A 19340-nucleotide genomic window follows, 5' to 3' on the forward strand; every position below is an offset into this window, starting at 1 on the left:
TTGCTTTCCTCCGTATTCTCTCCAGTGAGCAGCGATAGGACCCGAGGAATGGTGTCAGGCTGCGACAGGGGAGGTTCGGGCTGGACATCAGGAAGAGGTTCCTCACTGAGAGGGTGGTCGTGCACTGGAACAGGCTCCCCAGGGATGCAGTCACGGCACCGAGCCTGTCGGAGTTTAAGAAGTGTTTGGACTCCGCTCTCAGTCATAGGGTCTGAATTTTGGGGTAGACCTGTGTGGTGCCAGGGGTCAGACTCGATGATCCTTGTGGGTCCCTCCCAACTCGGGATATTCTGTGGTTCTGTGGCTCTATGATTTCTTAGCGAGGCTTTTTGCTCGACTTTACCGTTGCCAGTGCTCGCTGCCAGTTGTTTCAGCTGAGGGTGGCAAGTCCCCAGCAGCTTGGTGGTGTTGACTTGTGGATGTCTGGGGGTGTTTTGTGGATGTCTGGGGGTGTTTTGTGGTCACTTTTGCTCATAGGGAAGGTGCCTTCTCCCTGCCTGCTACGTAACGTGGTGACATTGGGCAGCTCCAAATCACTCCACGTTCACTTAGCCAAGGTGAACGCATGATTAAAAAGTGCATGGGATCTTGTTCGAGGGTATTTTTTTTCTGATGGTAGATTGTAGGGTTCCCCCCCCCCCCCAATGTGTATGCATCCTGACTGTGAGGCTTTTTAAGTTTAAGAACTTTGGACCTAAAATAGTTTGGTTGCAGTGGGGCCTTTGGGGTACCTGCAAGAGATGGAGATCCTAATCCTTTGACGAGCGTTTATCTAAAAGAGCTGAGGTTGTATGTAGGCAGGAAAGGAAGGGCGATTGGTATATTTAGCATGTTTCTATGAGTATGTCTGGGGGCACGGAGCTGGACAGATAAATATTTCCTTGCTTGCCGCTGTTTCCAGTGCAAGACTTGGGATGCAAAGGGATGGAGGTGTTTGTGCGGTGTCTGCGGGCAGATCTCAGTAGTGCTGCTGCCGTTTTTCCAGGCATCCTCCTCCTCGTGCCTAACCCTAACCCCGATCAGAGGCTTGGTTGGCACAGCGGGACCTGCAGGGCTCCTTCACGGGGCTCCTGCCCCCTTCACAAATAGGGCAGGGGTACCAGCGAGAGGACCCCAGGCTGCTTCCCCCCGCAGGTGGTGTCTGTGCTGGCCGCGTGGACCTGAGCATTCAAACCTCTAAGAATTAAATCAGGTGGGTGGTGGGTTAAGCTGAGATCAAAACCAGCCCGTGCTCGCTGCTCCTTATTCACTGCTTCCACGATGAGGCACACGTGGAATAAAATAAATACTATTAATAATTTGTTAATATAATTACAATATTATTTGAATAGATAATTTATTCAAATATATGCTGTGTGGCAGCCCACCTCCCCAGCTTTTGGGGTCCTGTGAGACGTTGGGTGTCGTAGCCCATCCCCGGAAGGTTTTCCATCTCCCCTGGGGAGGAGACGACCAAGCGCTGCCTCGCTTCCCTCTGCTTGCCCGATCCCAGGGCGCAGACCCCTCTGCTCGTTCTTCTGCCACCCCAAACGAGAGGTCCCAGCTCCCCTTCCCCGCTGGCAGAGCGACTTGGAGTTGAGCTGGAGCAGAGCAAGACTCGTGTCACTTGTGTCACTTGTCCCCATCCACGTGGTGACAGGTGAGCGCCGACGTCCCCAGCTTTGTCTGCAGTCCCGTTGCCATTTTTCTCCCTGTGCCATCCCACTCTTACCCCTTGCACCGTTCAAGGGCTTGGGGAATTGTGATTACAGTGCAGCAGGGCAGATGGAGAGGGGTTTCTAATCCCCCTGCACCCTCACGGCACAGAACTGGGCTGCAGTCTGCTGTTTCATGGCAGCAGGGCACGGTCCTTGCCTTCCTAGCAGGTACGCTCGTGGCCACGAGCTGGGCTGGCTCGAGGAACCCTCTCCTGCTGTACTGGGAGAGCTTTGGAAAATGAGGGCTGAACGGATGGAGGCTCCTCTGACCCCGGGGCAGTCGCCAGCTCCCGGCTCTTAATGGCCAGCCGTGGGCGCAGGGTGCAACCTGATCCAAATGGGAAGCTGGCTGAAATCCCAGCAAGCTGTTGGAGCTGGGTAAGGCATCTGATGAAACGAGAAGGGTTTTGTGAACCTCCCCCCTGCTGGGCACCCCACTGGAAGGAGAGGTACGCTGCGAGCTGGGGCTTCCCCAGGCTCAGCTCCCGAGCGCACCGAGGCACGATCCGTGTGTCAGTGTGTTTATGAAGCTAATAATCCCCTGTTTGAGACCAAATTCCTTCCCTGCAGAGCTGTTCAGCCTCCTGTCTGTGCTCCGATTCAGACCGTGGGTTCACCACGTGCAGAGCCCAGCTAACTGCGGTTTGCTCTCAGGGTTTGCTCCTTAAAAAGCTCCCTGCCCCTCTCTGAGAACAGCCTCAGCTGCTTTCTTAGCAGAGGCTGACCTCTTGAGTTCCCGGATTGCTTTTCTCTGAGCACGTCTAGAGAATTATTTTGTGGCTGGACGTCTCCTCTCCGTTGGATCTCTGTAAAAGGGGCTGATTTTCAAGCCTAAAAGCACAACCCCATCTGTCTTGTGCCTCTGGGGCATAGTAAAGAGCCCCGTCCTGCAAGCACTAAGCACGTGAGCGATCTCGCTCGCAGAAATGTTTTCCTTGCCCACCAGCCCTGCCTGTGGCAGGATGATGAAGATGGCAGGCTTTAATTCATTTTCCCAGGAGGCTGAAACGGACCTGCAGACTTCTGTTTTTCCAACCGAAACCCGTTCCTCTTCGTTGGCCCCGGTGTTCAGCAGTTAAAGTTTCAGGTTTGAAGAGGACGCTTCTTGCTGCCTCCATTAGAGTTGTAGGTTCGAGAAGGACGTTTCTTGCTGCTTCCTTTAGAGTTTTAGGTCTGGAGGATGTTTCTTGCTGCTTCTTTTAGAGTTTTAGGTTTGAAGAAGACGTTTCTTGCCGCTTCCTTTGAGGAAGGATTGGCTCATTCATGCTCTGAGCTTGTGCAAGAGTGCTGGGGGAGATGCACCTCCACCTTGGCATCCCTTTACTGGTGATGCTCAAGTGGCCTTGTCCTAAAGGTTGGTGACGTGCGCTTGTGGGTGCACGAGGGAGGGAAGGTAAAGCCATCCCTGCACAGCTCTCCCAGCCCTCCAGTACCTCGATTGCAGCCTGGCAGGCAGCGTGAGACCCAGATCCGGGGATAGCCCCGCTCTCCCCTTTCCCGGGGTGAGTCCTAATGATCGCCGGGCAGAGGGCTGGGAGGTAAAAACCATTTCTCGTTGCCCTCCGACCAGAAGGGATCGCCTTTCTCCCCGCCGGGAAGTAAATCACCGCCGCAGCAGAGGGCGGTGTGTCTGTCCCCGGAGGCCCCCGTCTCCCAGTGACCTTCTCAGCTCACGAAGACAGCTTGCCTTTGCTGTAAAGCAGCTCATGTGACAGCGGTAATCCGCAGCCAGGAACCAGCTGTGCGGGAAGATTGCAGGGGAATCGCCCTATTTTCCTGCGCCGCGCACCCAGGCGGGCCGGCACACGAGGCCGGGGTGGTGGCTTCTGCTTGCTGGCTCCTGGGGGAGGCTGCCGTTGCCTCCTCATCCTCAAGTCCCTCGGCAGGTTGGTATGTTTGGAGTCGCACCAGACACTGCTGCGAAGCACGGTTTCCAGGTCAGGAGTGCCCGCGTGCTTCCGTGAGTCAATGCGAAGCTGCTCAAGTTCACAGAAGAAAAAATCAGTTTCTTCTGGTTTCCTCTGAATCTTTTCCAAAAACAGAAGTGGTGTTTCCAAGTCAGATTTTGGCTTGTTCCTCCCACTCCCACCCTGTATCCTTAATCTATTCCCTAAAGCATCCAACCTCCCCTCTGTGTGATGCTTTCTGATGGCTCACCTGGGCCCCTCTCTGCTGCGCTGCACAAGGCCAGCAGGCTGGTGGCCCGCTCAGGCACTGGTGGACTTCTTGCCACCTGCCCTCAGAAAATTTAAATTATGCCCTGGAGAAGATGCAGGCTCTAAGAATGGAGAGACTGAGGAGAGCACGAGCTTAGAATTGGTTTAAAATTGGTCATGGCTTTATTTGCTGTTGCTCGCCGATCGTAGCAAGCTTTCACTCCGTAAGGGTTTGCCTCCTTATTGCCCCAGATCCTGAACTTCCTCCTCCCTGCTTTCTCCCATGATTTTCATCTTCAAAACCTCCAGCGTGTCCAAAGGGGAGTTCAGTGAGCAGCGGCTGGTGCTTACAAGCTGGCTGCCGGCTGAAGCAGCCGGTCTCGGACCGAGAGCCAGACTTGAGCAGCCAGAGGTTCCCAGGCAGCGGCAGGCGTAAGCTGCCAGCAGTTTGCCTCGATTCCCCCCAGGAGAGGTGCCTTTGATCAGGTAGGGAGCATTTTGCTTCGTACCCGTGTAATCCCTTGGTTTCTCCACCAGCCCTGCCAGAAACCGCTAAGAGCGTGTTTGTGGCATCAATAAGTTGTCCACCAGGACGTGGCCCGAGACAATCCCTCGTTTCGTGTAAGCTACAGAGCAGCCTTCGGAAACGGCCATCTGTTCCCGCTGCCCTCTGACAGATTTGAACGAGAGACCTAGCAGTGAAAGGCTCTCTGCTATTCCCCCGAGCCGCCTGATCTCTTCCCTTCCACCCCTTCTCCTCAAAAAAAAAAAAAAAGGGGGGGGGGAAAAGCTTTGTACTCCCAAGCATTAGGGGACTCTAATTGGTGTGCACTGCGTTTAAAAGGAGGATGTATAGCTAATGGAAGCAGAGATTTTATTGCTGGCATAAATATAGTGTGTTCGACTCCTTTGAAGTCGCAGGGATCAGCAGCTAGGCAGCACCCGTGGCTCTCACCCACAGCTACGTTGTCGTCTCCTCAGCCCAATCTTGGAGGTCCTAGGTCTGGTTTTACTGGGGGCAGCCCAAGCCACGCTTCCAAATAGGAGCTGAGTGTTCAGAGGTTTGGAGCCCCGCTGCAAATCAACGAGACTTGGACTTGGCCACGTTTTAGGACTTGGCCACGTTTTGGGCTTTCTCCTTCTTTGCTGCTGTCAGAGAGCTGCCTTCTTGCTTCTGCTCCAGACGGCCCCGTGCTGCTCTGAATCACCCCCAGCAGATGCAAAGCAGAAAGGATTCTCCGGCCGCCCCTTCCTGCTCTCGTGGAGCCGCTTTTCGACCTGCCCTGTCAAGCCCCTGCGCGCGGGGAGCGACGGACGGGCTCTTGCACAAGCGGCTGCTTGATCTTCTCGTGGATTTTGCGCGTGCCGGCCCTCCTCTTTGTGCCACACGTCTCCCCCTTGCAGGCTGCTGTGTGCCCGGGCTGAGCCCTGCAGAGACAAAACACATAGATGACTTGGGGCTGATGCAAAGCGAATTTGTTCTTCTTTTCCCTGCAGACGTTGTCACCTTCTCTTGGCGTGCGCGGGGGTGAGCTGCCTTCCCGACACCCAGCCCGCGCGGCTCGGGCTGTGCCTGCCTGCACAAATGTGCCTTCAGCCACCAGGCCAGAGCCCAAGCTTGTTTTTATTTTTAAATCAGCAGATGTGCAGAGCTTAAGAGCGAGGAATCTGCCAGAGGCAGTAGCATACCAAGAATAAACGCTCTGGGGAGGGAGAGGTAGGAACCCATCCCACCTGCCGTGCGGTCTGGGCGGTGGGAGACAGCAGCATGTGTGTGAAAAAAGGAGGAATGTGCACTGTAAAAACTTGCTCCTTACACGACGTGTTCCACGTCGGAGTGGTGTATTGGCCGTGATTTATTGCTCACCTTGCCGAGGATGGGCCGGGCAGTGCGCAGGGGGAGGGGACCCTGTGCCAGACGGGTGCCTCGTCCTGTAAAGGAGCGGGGCCGCAGGCACCACGCACCACTGCGCCGAGGGGTGTGCTGGGTTGTAGCGGGGCCGCTGCTGTAGCTAGACGTGAAGGGTATGCTTTGAAGAAGAGAAAAAAGGATGCTTAAGCTGTGTGTCTAGCCCTTTTTTCCCGAGGGAAAAAGAAGTGTGCTTACCTCCTTGTAGCTAGCGCGGTGGCTAGCGGAAGGTAAGGCTCCAGCGGAGATGCGACACTTGCACTTTCCATATTTGCAAGGCAAAGCTCTGAACACCTTCCCAAGCTGTTGGCGCCCTCCAAAAGCTGCTCACCTCTCCTGACTGCGTGTTCATGACAGCTTTAGGGCTACAGGCACGATCTCCCCCAGCACGGAGGGAGGAGACCGAGCCCGGCGGTGCTGCGGGGCCGAGAACGCGGCGCTGGAGGAGAGCGCCCATCATTTCGGGCCCTCTCCTTGGCCATGAATGTGCACTCTGTTGTCGCGGCGAGGCTCCTGCTGAACAAGTCAGCGAAATGCTGGGAAAATGTTTTTTAGATGAAGCCAGGGCCTATCTGGTTACGTATTACCTTACCGCCAGAACAATAGCTGCTTTATATCCCCGTGTGCTAAACGCTCTGTAGTATATGCTAATGTCCGTGTTCACGTGTGATCTATCGTGCAGCCTACCAGCTTGTGAAACTCATTTAGATCCACGTCTCAGGTAGCCTTAAAAATACATCCAGCTCTTCCTAGAGACCAATGAGGCCGAGCGCCTGGGCTTCATGAACTTTCTAGCCTCGTGCTCTGGGGATGCATAGAAATGCCACTTTGGCAGCCACTTCTGCTTCTCATTCATTCCTCATCCCTCGTTACGCGGGGAATAGGGGAGAGCATTCTCGGAGGTGGCCCTCGCTCCTCCGAGATGGATTTTACTCCTCTCTGCTCTGTGCAGCGTCAGGCCTCTCTGGTCCAATTAAGCCATCCATCTAAACGTTTGCAAACTGCAGCACAAATAGCTGGGAGTACCAGCGCCCTGCCTCCCACGTGCTCTGCCTCCCACCTCTGCACACAACGCTCTGTATAGAGGCAGAAACATTAAAGTTACTGTGCCTAATGCTGGGGTGTTGCTCGTACATGGCCACTGAACAAAGTGAAGGTCACGAGTGTTTTCTGTTCTAGCTCACCCGTTAAGCAAAAGGTTGAATTTCCCATGAAAACCTGAATTACCCTACCTAACGCCCCCCCCGTGACTGTAGCATTTGGCCTGTGTTCAGCCTTTTACACTTGCATTTTATTGTCAGGCATCCTAGCAGCAGACTGTTCAGGTTGCAAGTGGAGCCTAGCAGAGAGTTTATCAGGTGAGTGGCTTTTTGTGGTGGTAGTTTGGAATAATGGGATTTAGCTGTCGTTGGCATTGCCAACGTATTCCTTTAGGTTCCTGACACTGTGGTGTTTCTTGGGGGTGAAAGGGCTGTATCTATCTCTCTCTCTTTTCTGTTTTTCCCCCCCTCCTTTCGCAGTTTTAAGGGGAAGACATCAAACATTGGAGATATGGATTTATATTTGGAGATACGGATTTATATTGGAGCATCTCGTGGTGGCTGTCTCCCCCGCTGCTCTGGGCTGGACCCTGGCCTGGCTGCAGGGTAGAGACGTGCACGCCTGCGGGGTTAATGTCTCGCAGCCCAATCCCGTTAGCCTCACGCAAGCCGAGCTCTCTTCTAAGTGTTACTTAAGTAAAGAATTAGTGAGGAGGCCAGAGCTGGGCTCAGCATGCAGTTTAATAACCCCCTAGCACTGCAGTAACGGATGGGGCAGTGAGGTGTTGTGATCTTTGGATTTGTAAAATTCATCTTTTTAAAGGTCACGAACACAACGCAGGCTTAAAGCAACACCAGAAAGGGAAGAAAACCCCACAGCTACACCTTCAACACCCATCGGTTTTAAGAAATGATGGGCTAAATGTAGCAGAAACCCCTGAATAAAGACGTAGGTTGTCCCGTGCATGGCACAGCAGAGGGAGGTAGACACAAGAGTTCGTGTACGCGCATCCCTGGACGCTGTGCTGGCTGAAGCTCGCCATCCTTTTGGACTCTGGGCACACCTGTCCTTTAACATGCAACTCACCCTTGCACTATAGTTGATTTGCGAGGATGCCCAGGGTGTTATTTCTGCAGGAACTCCGCCGAATAATTATGTTCCATTAGAATATGTGATATTTTAGTACCTCAAAAAGAAATTTTCAATTCAAATCGCTTCTAAAATGAACTTTAGTCATTCAAGTTCACGTAATACAACGTTTTATCACTTTAGATGGTACTCTGCCTTCATTCTCACAGTAGTCTTTAATAAAACCATATAGAAAATACAGAATCCTCAAGGATTTAAGGACAAGAATCACTCTCGATACATCATTCTTCCTCTGGAAGAGACTGTGTGGATGTTAGTAAGGCAGCAGGCAACTCAGTAAAGTATTTATGGCGAAATATAAGAGGGAGTCCCTATTAGGTGATTGCCCAGAAACGTTAAGGTGCTACATTGCCTGCCTGTCCAACCACCAGGTTAATACCTGATGTACCATAAGAGGAACAGACTTCTAATTCATTCTTAGGTGTTCCCTGTCTCTAGTTTCTGCGAAGCTTTTGCACCTGTCTGGAAAAGCTCCCCTCTTGTTAACAGAAAGCAGGCTGTGAGCGGAGCAAACCCCGCGGGGAGCAGACGTTAGGGGTTGCTGTACTTTCTCTATTTTTAACTATGTTTCCTATATACATGACTGACCGTGATAGACTGCTAATCTTATCAGGTGTGCCCTTCACTCCACAGCAAAGCCAGCCGATCAAGGAAGCTTAGAAGGGTTATTCGTTAAGCTTTCGTCTGTGGAGCACGGTAAAAAAAGCTTTCATTATACAGGTAGACGCATGCATGTTTAGACTCCTCTTCGCGTGTTTGTCACCTTTCCTCCCCACCAGATTGGCTTGGGTTTAGAGTGGCTTGCCCTGGGGACCCGGTGCTGGTGTGTGAAGCCTGTGTAAGAACCAGGCTTGACCAGATCCAGCTTTATTCTGCCTGAGCCGATGTCCAGGTCCTGCCATCATCCTGCTCTCGAGCTCTAAAATCACCCTCAGCACACCATGGAGGGGAGAGGGAGAGGCAGGTTGCCTTCTGTAGGACACAAGGGCTGAAGGCACCAAGTTAATCCATCGGGATACCAGACTGGTGCTTCTTTCCCACTCACCCTTCCTCCCTCCCCCCCCTTTTTAAAATATTTTTAAATGAAAAAAAAAAAAGGGGGGGGGGGAGCAAAATTTCAGCTACATTGAAATAAAGATGGAACAGAAGGCCCAGCATTTCCGATTGATCGTTTCCAATGTTTCCAATGTTAAAAATAATTGTCGATTTTTCCTTATGTTGCTATCCTCGCTGTAGATGATTGCAGGTGGAGGACTTCTGGTGTGTCAGGAAAGGGCTGCAAGGACAGAGATGCGTGGTGGTTGTGAAGTGCCATCGGTGAAGGAGGTGTTTGTCCCCACTGCTCGAAGACTGGGGGTCGTGGCTGTGCCAGGGACGAGTCTGGGTATCAGGCTGGCTCACTGGGGCCTTCAGAGGAGATAATTCCGTGGACACAGCTCAGTCCCTGTCTCTATGTCATTAAATAGGTTGGGGACTGAGGTTTTTGTCAATCAGGAATCAGCCCCACTGGTTTTTGTATCAAAGTATTGTAACTTCAGAAAACAAGCAAGCAAAAACTTGAAAAAAAAAAATAAGAAAAAGCACAAAAAAACCAACCCCACAAACAGAGCAAACAACAACAAAAAGCAAACTCCCAAACAAAAACCCCAAAAGCATCGTAATCCACTTCGGGGCACTTAGTCACTTGACAAGTGAGTGTGGTGTCCTCTAGATCCTAACTTCAGGATGAGGACCGGGCTTGGGTGTTCTCTTGGCCTGTGTCTGGAACAATTTGGGAGGTACACACACACCAGCCCTGCTGTGGTCTGCTGGAAGGAGCCCCGAGTGTCCGAGCAGTCCCTTCATGAGGCTGTTTTGCCTTCCTCTCCTATAGAGGCAGGACCAAGGAATAAGGGAGATGAGCCCAAAGGCGTTTCAGATCCTGGCTGAGCTGTGATCCTTCCCTCCACATAGAGAGGAGAAGAAAATAGAGGTGTATACAAGACGTTAGTGTTGTCTCCTGTGCTTATCTTCTCTTCTCAGGAAGAGTTGAGGCTATGCTGTAACCTCCTGGACTGCAACGCTCAGCTCAGAGCTCTGTGAGCGGCCGTGACTCTTCTCTGCTATCAAACTTCAGGTCCCTTGTTAGAGCTTTTTGTTGTGGTTTTGACCCGAAAGGGATTGAAAAGACAGATGATGGCTGACCTTGAGGTATGCTTGAGGTTGGCAAGCAGAATAAGGACAGCGGCTTTTTTCAAATTATCGTTTGATGGAACAGTTTTTTGTGTTTGGATATGAATGGCACAGAGGATGTGTAGGGGTGAGCTGTGACTGTTGTGTGCCTAGAAAGTTCTCCAAGCTTAAAGAACTGCATGGACTTCTTGTGATTTGTCAGTGATTTGATTTCTGATCATGGAAGTCCTTCCAACCATCATCTTGTTGTAAGAGATGTCTAATTTGAGTTAGACATTGATCCTCCAGCAATCATTAGCAGAGAGAGGCACGCTTTCAGGTGACAGTTCATCTTAAAGTAGGTGCCTTTATGAAATGTCTTCTTCCTTTGTCACCACTGAGCACGGTAGGACCCTTTTAAATGCTTGGCTTTGGGTGAAACCCCATCCACGGTGTCATGTCAACACCTTATCTTAAGGAACGTGTATTTTGCAAATGTTTCTTCTCCAGAGTCAGGGATTTCTCAGGGTAATGTGACTTTGGCAGCACTCATTGGAGCTGGTGCACTTTGTATGTGCTGGAGAGCTGTGCTGGTTTTCTGAAGACACTTGCTCCTGCCTGTTGCCTGTCCTTCCTCCCTCCTGAAGGCCTCTCAAGTTAGTCCCCCAGAAGAGAGGTGGTCAGGATGGTGATTTCTGGACATCTTGGCAAGCCAATTTCCAGTTGGCTTTCTGACTGTATGAGTGTCCTTTCTAAAACCGGCAGCAGTAAAGGTAGTAGAGGCCCTGCTGCTCTGCCAGGTTGCTAAAAGAAAAATGGTATGTGGCTGGAAGAAAGGGGTGCATCCCCTGGTTGACTAGGAACTGGATTTACTGTCAAGAAATACCTCTAGTGCCGACTGATTTGTCCAGCGTGTCCTAACACTGTCTTAGACTTGCTTGGCTGGTGACCCTCCCATCTGTGGACCATCGCTTCTTTACGTCGAGTGGAGCCTGCGAAATCTTGTTCACGTAACAGGCTGGAAGGGAATTCGAGTGGTTGCTTACACCAGCCCCCTGCCTGAGCCACCGTCAGTCTCAGCTGGCTCTAAAAGACATCCAGTGCTGTTTCCCCACGCAGGTTGATCCGGAGCTTCACAAACGTATGTTTAATGGATATCCCCCTGATATCTAGAGCAGCTTTCCATGCTGCTCTTAAAAACTCTTATCTTATTCTTTCCTACTGTGGAAAAGGTGATCGGGTTAGTCTCCTTTTCACATCAGTTTTGATGGATTTGTGGGCTGTGCCATGTATACAGACCAAGGCGTGCCCAGTGCTGTTTCAATTTCACTGTGCTGCCCACTGAGAGCGAACGTTTCCTTGCTTGGAGATCTCCCCGAATCTCTTCTTCGTCCATTAACACCTGCACACTGCTTAATTTGGCTCATCTACAGGAGTTCTTCCATCGTGGCTTCAAATGTTGCCCTCGGCTCTGCGCCAAGGGCTGCAATAAGGGTACCTGCTGGGCCGCCTGGCCCCGTGGTGCGTTCCCTGAGCACAGGGCTTCTCGGCTCTATGCCTCCAGAGGAGGGGGAAAGAAATCGCAGGAATATCTGCTGCAAGCTGCTGGGGCAGGGTCATGCTAAGCAGAGTTTGTGCTGGATTCCCTTCAGTGCTAGCTAAGGAGACCGAAGCAAGCCAAAGGAGCTGGAGGTCAACAGCCAAGGAATCCCAGTGGAAAATTTCCCTCCTTTCAGCCTTCTCCATCGTTGGCCAGAGCACCATAAAGCCTTCAGAGCTCCAGCAGTGCTCAGGGGGACCTGTGAGGCTGCTGGCAGGGGTCTTCTGGCTCTGCAGTGCTTGCGGATGTCCAAAGGAAACAATGAACCAGGCAACCTCCAGCACTTACACCCTTTGGTGTCCAAGAGAGCAGAGCAAGACCTACTGACTTCTACACTCACTGCTTTGGATCTGCTTTCTCTGCTCAAGTGCCAATAGATCCCCAGGAGCAGCACTGCATGCAACCAGCCGTGGCTTTTGGCTTCTGCTGATCCGAAGTGGGCTCTGGGCTCCGTTTGGAAGACGACGATGTCCCTCCGTTGAGGTCTTGGCATTTGATTGATAGGTTATGTCACCTTGAATCGAAAACCAAAAAGTACCGTGCTCTGTTGGGGGTCTCCAAGGTGATTGCTGGGGTCATTGTGCATTATCTGTTTTGCCCCATAAAAGGAATCCCAAGAGCAATATTCTGTGCTACGTGGTGGCTCCGGAGCCGTGCTCCTCACTGCTCCGTGCCAGGCACCCATGGCAGCGATTCTTGTGGCTTGGCAGCTCTTAGAACAGCAAACTCGCCTCTGTTAATGGCGTGCTTCTCAAAGTCTTCCTTCGCTGCCCTCCCTGAGGATGTATCGAAAAAAATTGTACCATCTTCTCTTGCCCACCGTGCTGGCATCAGGCTGGATCTGCGCTGCAGGGCTGAGTATCTTCGGACTCTCGGGTCCCTGGTGCTGGAGCCATATCGCATGGTTTCTCAGTTTGCCTCTAGCTTCCTCACAATCCTCCCTTTCCTGAGGCTGTTCCCGCACGTTTGCAGAAGATCTGCTCTGTTGAAGCTGGTGCTACAAAGGAGGAGGACGTTGCAGCTCATGAAAGAAGAGGAGACCGCTTCCTTCCCCGAAGGCAGGTTCAGCATGGTGGCGGTGGCCGCGTTGTCGTGGCTGGCCAGGAATGGGACTAGTTTCTGTCTCATCCGGTGAAGAACGGAGCTGTGTCCTGTCTCCCGGTCCTCCAGGACTTTGCTGTGGTGCTGCTGTTTGAGAACCAGGCAGAAAACGTTACGCGTGAGCTCCTGCTCTTCAGGCTTTCCGTGGTGCCAAGGCATTCACCATCTCAGCTGGGAGGAGGATGTCTGCCTCTCCCAGGGAGGGCAGTGGGGAGATGCCTGGGGATCACGCACTGTTTGGTTTCTCCCAGCCATCTGCGAGTTCAGGTATTTAGCGGGAGCGTCAGACGTCCAGAGGCGTTGCACTGAGTGTCCGTGCGGTCCCCGTACAGGTCCGTGTGGTCCATACAGGTCCGTGTGGTCCCCATACAGGTCGCTGAGGCAATCGATGCCTTGGCACCAGCAAAGACTTTTCTCCCCAGAGGTCCATCTCAAGGTTTGCAGAACCTGACCGTCCAGCTGAAAACTCAACGCTGCTGCTGTAATGTGAGCATAGCTCCTGTTCTCAGGAAATAGGCAGCTTGTGGAAGTGAGTGGGTCTGCTCGGCTGGGTGCCGTGCGTGTGCTTTGAGCACCTTGGCTAAAACTGCTGGAGGAGAGGAGATGAGGATGCACCGTGGGGAACGGACTCAGCCCCAGGTACCAGAAAGGAAAAGCCTGTCTTGTGTCCCTGTCCCAGGTCTGGTGGGACTGGGGATGTCTGCAGCTGCGGGAGTTTGTGGTCTCTTCCTCGTGCTGTGCTTGCTTTGATCGCAAAGTGTTAAGGTTAAGCAGAAACTGCCTCTGACCCCAGTCCCCTGAGCATTGACTGCCCTGGATGTCTGGGGGCTGCTGAACCCCGATGCCAATTCCCAGGGCCCTGACTCAGCCCAGCCGCCCGTTCTTCTCCCCCAAACCCTTCCCTGTGCTTTAATGCAGCCAGTAAACCTGCAATTTGGGATCGAAGCGGCTGTCCTCGTGCTGCCGCTCACCCTCCCTCCCTGCCAGGTAAGGTGTCTGCCAGCCACTGCTTGATTTTTGGCCTCTGAATCCCGTGGTTTCCCCAGACACAGGTGGAGCCTGATCCTCACCCTTCCCCTGTGGGCTGTAACCCCTGCTGGAGTGCTGTTTTCTCCCTGTGGCCCCTTGCAGTCCCCCAGCTCAAATCCAGCCGCAGAGATCACCAGACCTGCCATTAGTGTACGTCTGGAGCCTTCCCCGAGCCTGGTGTCCCTGATCTCTTCCAACTCCTGATCCGTGGTGCCCCTCTCAGCCCCGGGGCCTTCCCACAGCTCCCCATCTCCCCCGGGTGCTGAGCACCCCTGCCCCTCCGCAGCCAGCGGGCGATGCGGTCGCCTCCTCCCTGGCCAGGATCCTGCCCAGCGCCCTTGTGCGAGGTCGGCGAGGGGCAGAGCCTGGGTGCCGGCTGCAGCCCAGCTCCCTGCCTGGATGCTCCCCGGCTGGTCCGAGCCCTTTCCGGCACCGAGGTGAGGCTGGTGGCCTTGCTGAGCTCTGCGCCTCGCTCAGCACCACTGCTTCCCAGGGACTTTTTCCAGCAGCACCTTGCCAGCACCCTGCTGGGAGGAAATCCCTGCGCAAAGGGGAGGCAGGAGCCCAGCCGCGTCATCCCGTGCGTGTTGGGAGCCCGCTGGCGTTGTGTCCCCGCTCGGTGCATTATTCATCACCTCTCCCCAGGTAGGAGCAGCTCCGGGCTGCGTGCGGAGCTGGCGCGAGCCCTCCTCCGTCGCTCCCCGGGGCTTTCCCCCACCCTGCACCCAGCACAACTTGACTTTCTTGGCAGTTATGTATTTTTCAGGGTCTCGAAGGTGTTGTTTTTTTTTTATTATTTTGTCTAATGGATTTCCTGTTTTTAATACAATTGAAAGGGTCTGAAATCCACGCTTTAGATTAACATATGCCAGTTAGATTAGGGCTAATCAGGGCGCGGGGCTGAGCAGATGCAGCACAGGGCCAATCCTAGGCCTGATTACAGCATCTCAGGAGTTTAATCGTCTCTCCCCCAAGGGCGATCATCTCTGCTTTAATGCACAGCAGACTTTCCAGCCCTCGCCCTCTCCTCCTTTGGTTTGTTACCGCTCCTGCCAGGACAGCCGCTGCGTCAGATGCTGAGGCGATTTGCTTTAATCCCGCGCAGAAAAAAAAGGGATCTGCCTGTCGCCGTCTCTCGCGGAGACATCCCTGTTCTTCCGCGCGCCGTGCCCGAGACGTGGCCAGCCTTTGCCAAGCCTTGCGTGACACAAGCTCATCCTTCCCCAAAAAAAGCCCCGTTTTGCTTTTTCCATCTCTTCATCTTTTGGTAGAGCCCGTTTTTGGCGGCCTGGTTGGGGCCAGCGCGTGTTTGAGCCGTGCAGAGGGACCAGGCTGCTCCCAACGTGAACGGTGACCCTCGTCTTCGGGTTGGCCGTGGGGACCGGACTCATCTCGGAGAGCTGCAGCAGATTCCCTCGGGTTAGCAGCCCAACTCACCCCAAAGGCTTAGTGGAGCTGTTGGTCTGGAGCGGGGATTTCAGGTGCATCCCAGGCCGCATCCCCTGCTCGGTGCCAAGAACCCGCTTAAAGCAGGCTGTGCCGCGGTCCTTGGCGGTCTTACTGGAGATTTGCTTCAACGGGGCCGAGCGTGAGCTCTCACCTCTTGTAGCCTAAAACTCTTATCTGTTAGAAAACACCCCAAGAACTTCGTGCTTCTGCCTCCGTGACAGCCGTAGCTGTCAGCGTTGGACCGTCACCCCAGGAAGGCGGCCCCGCGGTGGGGCTGAGCTGGATGAACCCGTAGGTGTCCCCGTTTGGAACGGGGACAGCTCTTTATGCTGGGGGGCTGCGAAACCTTCCCGTCTGCAGAGCGCTCGGAGATCCTGAGAGGTGCCAGAGCAAAGCACACTGAACTCCGCCGGGGTCACCCACCTGGTCAGCACGATTAGCTCCTAAGCTTTCCTGTCTGCACAGCGAGTTATCTGAGGACACCGCGCCCCGCTCGGCCGCCTCACGGCATTAAACCAGTGCCCTTGGCAGGACGGAGGGCCCTGCCGGCCACAGCAACCCCACGCAGAAGCGATCCTGCTGCCATTTCGGGAAAGCCCGGATCAGGAGCCTGCTGCCCTGATCCCTTTGGGTTTTGTTTAGGGTTTTGGTTAGCCCCTGCGCAGGCCGGGAGTTGCGATTTCAGGGGAAGGATTTGGGGACCCCTAAAAGCCTTTTTGTCCCAACGGATGTGAAAGTTTCAGAAATGTCCTACGCAGGTGCCCTAAATCACGCTTTGAGAAGCCCCCTCCCATCCAAGGACAGCCGTGGACGGAGGCAGATGAAGCCTGGTGCCACCCCAGTATTCTCTTGCCAGCCCGTAGGCTTTGTTACTCCTTCGACATGCTGCGAGATCCCTTCCCCTGCCTGCCATCCAGGTGTTTCTTGCAGTGCCGGCGCTGCTGCCTGCAGGTGTTTTCTACCTCTTGTAATCATTCACATCACGATATCCTCAGGGCCTCGTTCTTTTCTGTTGTCACCCTGGCTGCTACCAGCTAACCCCAGCCCCTCACGTTCACCATGGCAGCGCTTTCCTCCAGGAACGTGCCCAAAGCTTTGCGGGCTCAGCGGGGCTCCAGCTTCGAGCCCTTTCTGGGGCTGAGCCGCCCTTAGCAAGAAGACATTTCCCACGTGCCGGACCCAGCTCGTGGGCGGGGAAGGGCCGAGAGGCTCCGTTTGCCTTCCTCCATCTGCCGTGTCGTGTATTTGTGCGCGGTGAGAGCCTGCAGCCACGCTGCCCCGCGTGCAGCGGAGGCAGGAGGACGGGGCTGGGACGGGGGGGGGGCGAGCCGGAGGCGAGTTGGTTTGGAGGGGCTGAGTTGGTTTGGAGGGGCTGGGAGCCCTGCCTGGGTGCTGGGTGATGCTGATGGGATCCTTTTCTTGTGTTGGGAAGGTGTTTGAGTCATTTATGGTGTTACAGGAGATGGAAGAGCTTCCCCCTTGGCGCGTTTCTTCTTTCTTTCCTCTTTCATGTTTTGTGGCTCCCCGCTGCTCTGTGCCACCTCCTCCTGCCCGGACAGCCCCATGGGTTGGGCTGCTGCCCCAAAACCCCGGCCAGCTCGCCCCCGCGTGCTGGATCCTCCGCTCGTAGCACACTGGAGGCAGCAGTGGGGCTTCTCTGGTGTGGTCGTGAGGGCTGAGCTCGATCACCCTGGAGCTCTGAGCGGTTACGCGAGCGTGACCCCCCCGTGGGTGCCGCGTGCTGTTGGGGTGGGAGCCTCGAGTCTTCCCCAGCTGCCGGCTGCCCCTGAGAACCGAAGGCCCACAGGACCCTCGGTGCCTCCACGCAGCCCAAAACCCCTTTTTGGGACCGCTCCGAGCCACGCGGCCGCGCCGCCCTCATCCCTTGCGGGGGGGCGCGGTGGGGTGGGGAAAACCAGGCTTTGGGAGCCGGTGTAAACACACCTCACGCCCCCGCTTCTCCTTCTGTGTTTTTTTTTTTTTTTTTTTTTTTTTTTCTTTGTCTCCGCAGGCCTCGTCCAGATCCCCGTCAGCATGTACCAGACCGTGGTGACCAGCCTGGCCCAGGGGAACGGCCCCGTGCAGGTCGCGATGGCACCCGTGACCACGCGGATAGCGGACAGTGCCGTCACCATGGACGGGCAGGCGGTGGAAGTGGTGACCTTGGAACAGTGACGGGTGCCCGCAGCGGGAGCGTGGTGGTGATTTCCCTCGTCTCTTACGCGAATGAATTTTTTTTTTTTTTTTTTTTTTTTAACGCCTCTCCAGAGATGAAATCAGGTGGCATCGAGTCTCCCAGCTTTGGAAGCAAAGGTTTTTGTTAACCTTTTTTTTAAAGGAAAAAAAAAAAAAAAGAAAAAAAAAAAAGAAAAAAATAGCAGAGGATGTGTGTTAAGTGCATTTTTATAGCGCCACTGATCTCGTAGGAGCGAGCAGCCAAATTCTGACGGGACTTTCATTAAAAAGGAAAAAAAAAAAAAAAAAAAAAAGCAGCCCCTTAGCCTCCTTTCCCCCAGCATGGAACGGAGCAGGGTGAGGCCAGGGGGGGTCGGGGGCCACGGACGCCCTCGCCCGAGACTGCTCCGGCTGCACTGCCGCCGCTCCCGAGCCGCGCCGCACTTGGCAAATTAGGATTCATAGATTTTAACGTGGACTTTTATATTTAAAAAAAAAAAAGAAAAAGAAAAAGAACGACAACAACAAAAAAAAATGAATTTGGAAAAGGCTCCTCTGGGGAAAATGCATGTGTGACTGCAGGGGGGGGGTGGCAGCTCCCCCGGGGGGTGCCGCTCTGCCGGGAGCCCCGTGCCGGCGCGAGGACAGCTCTGCCGTGGACCACCGCCGCCAGCCCCGCACCGCGCTCCGCTCGGCTCCCTTTGGTGCACACTGGAGACCTGTTCTTACTCCTCTGCTCTGGAAAACGTACCTGCCATTTTAGATCTTTTTTTTTTTCTTTATTATAATAATAATAATTATTATTATTATTTCCTCTTGCGTGGATTTGGAACCGAGGGGAACCGCCTCGAGAGGAGCTCGGGCTGCGCTGGGAGGGAGCCGGGGCTGCCGGGACCAGCGCTCAGCCCCCCCCTTTCCTTGCCAAAGAGCCACGGGGGGCTCAACCCGACCCCGCTGCCACCTCTGGGACCCCCCAGGACCCCCGGACTGTCCCCTCTGGGGGACCCCTTGGAGCCATATGGTCCCACTCCACGCGCATCCCCTGGTGCATCTCCGCTGCCCGCATCCGACCCGCGCCACCCAAAACCCTCCAAAGGAGGGAAGGGTCGCGGGGGCCTTTTTGGGGACAGATCCTACTTGACTTCCCAGCGGGCCAAACCTTTCCAGCGGCGCCCGGCCAAGCCCCCCCCTCCTCCTCCAGCCCCGCGGCGCGTGCAGTTGTGCATGGTATTTAATTTGTTTTGTTTTGTTTTATTATTATTATTTTCAAGTGGCCATTAACAAAGTTCTCCGCGTCTTGCTCCGCCTTCGAGGAAGTTTTCAGATTCTTGTATTTACTTGTTTTATATGGAAAATATCAAAATGTTCTTTGTATACATTTCTTCTGTACTTTAACGAGGGGAGGGAAAGATTTCCATAGAGACAGTCCTGGTTCTCCAGTTCGTTATTTTTTTTTTTAATTATTATTTTTTATTGTCGTTGTGAAGATGTCGGTGGCTTTCAAGTCCGTGTTTCTTTGGCGGTGAAATGGCGTTCTTCTAGTCTGAGAGGTTCCCCCTGCCCTCCCCCCCAAAGAGACAAAACCAGGCAAGTAGCAGAGCATGGACCCCCCGTTGTTTTCCCAGTGTCTATTATTATTGCCTCATTCAATAAATTGTTACAGATGTGTCTACCCACGCCTCCCGCTCCTCTTTTGGGGCATTTTCCCAGGGTTTCGGGGGTCACCTGCCGTCCCTCCCCGGGGCTAGTTTTGGGGCAGGATTTGTGCTTGACGCACTTGGCAGCCACCTTGCAGCACCCCCCCCCCCGCCCCAAAGCCCCCCGTGGCCCCCAGCGGGGCGCGTTACCGGGCGGGCAGCCCAGGGCCGGCAGCGCTGTGCTTC

General features: G+C 54.0%; 1 protein-coding gene across 9 annotated transcripts in view; it reads left to right on the forward strand.

The window, feature by feature from the left end:
• The window catches only part of NRF1 (nuclear respiratory factor 1), a 73861-nt gene extending 54885 nt beyond the window's left edge, over positions 1–18976 (forward strand). For 3 of the 9 annotated variants that reach the window (XM_035571238.2, XM_050710696.1, XM_035571239.2), the window contains 3 exons: positions 7064–7120; positions 8586–8648; positions 17294–17641. In XM_035571238.2, coding sequence (XP_035427131.1) covers positions 7064–7120; positions 8586–8648; positions 17294–17457 — 284 coding nt within the window. In that variant the 3' untranslated portion in view covers positions 17458–17641. Of the gene's footprint in view, positions 1–7063; positions 7121–8585; positions 8673–9188; positions 9416–17293 lie in introns of those variants that run through there. The other 6 variants (XM_050710707.1, XM_035571243.2, XM_050710709.1 and 3 more) reach the window with 4 other exon arrangements.
• The last annotated feature ends 364 nt before the right edge of the window (positions 18977–19340 follow it).

The sequence above is a fragment of the Cygnus atratus genome, chromosome 1 (genome assembly GCF_013377495.2).
Source record: "Cygnus atratus isolate AKBS03 ecotype Queensland, Australia chromosome 1, CAtr_DNAZoo_HiC_assembly, whole genome shotgun sequence".
NCBI lineage: Eukaryota > Metazoa > Chordata > Aves > Anseriformes > Anatidae > Cygnus > Cygnus atratus.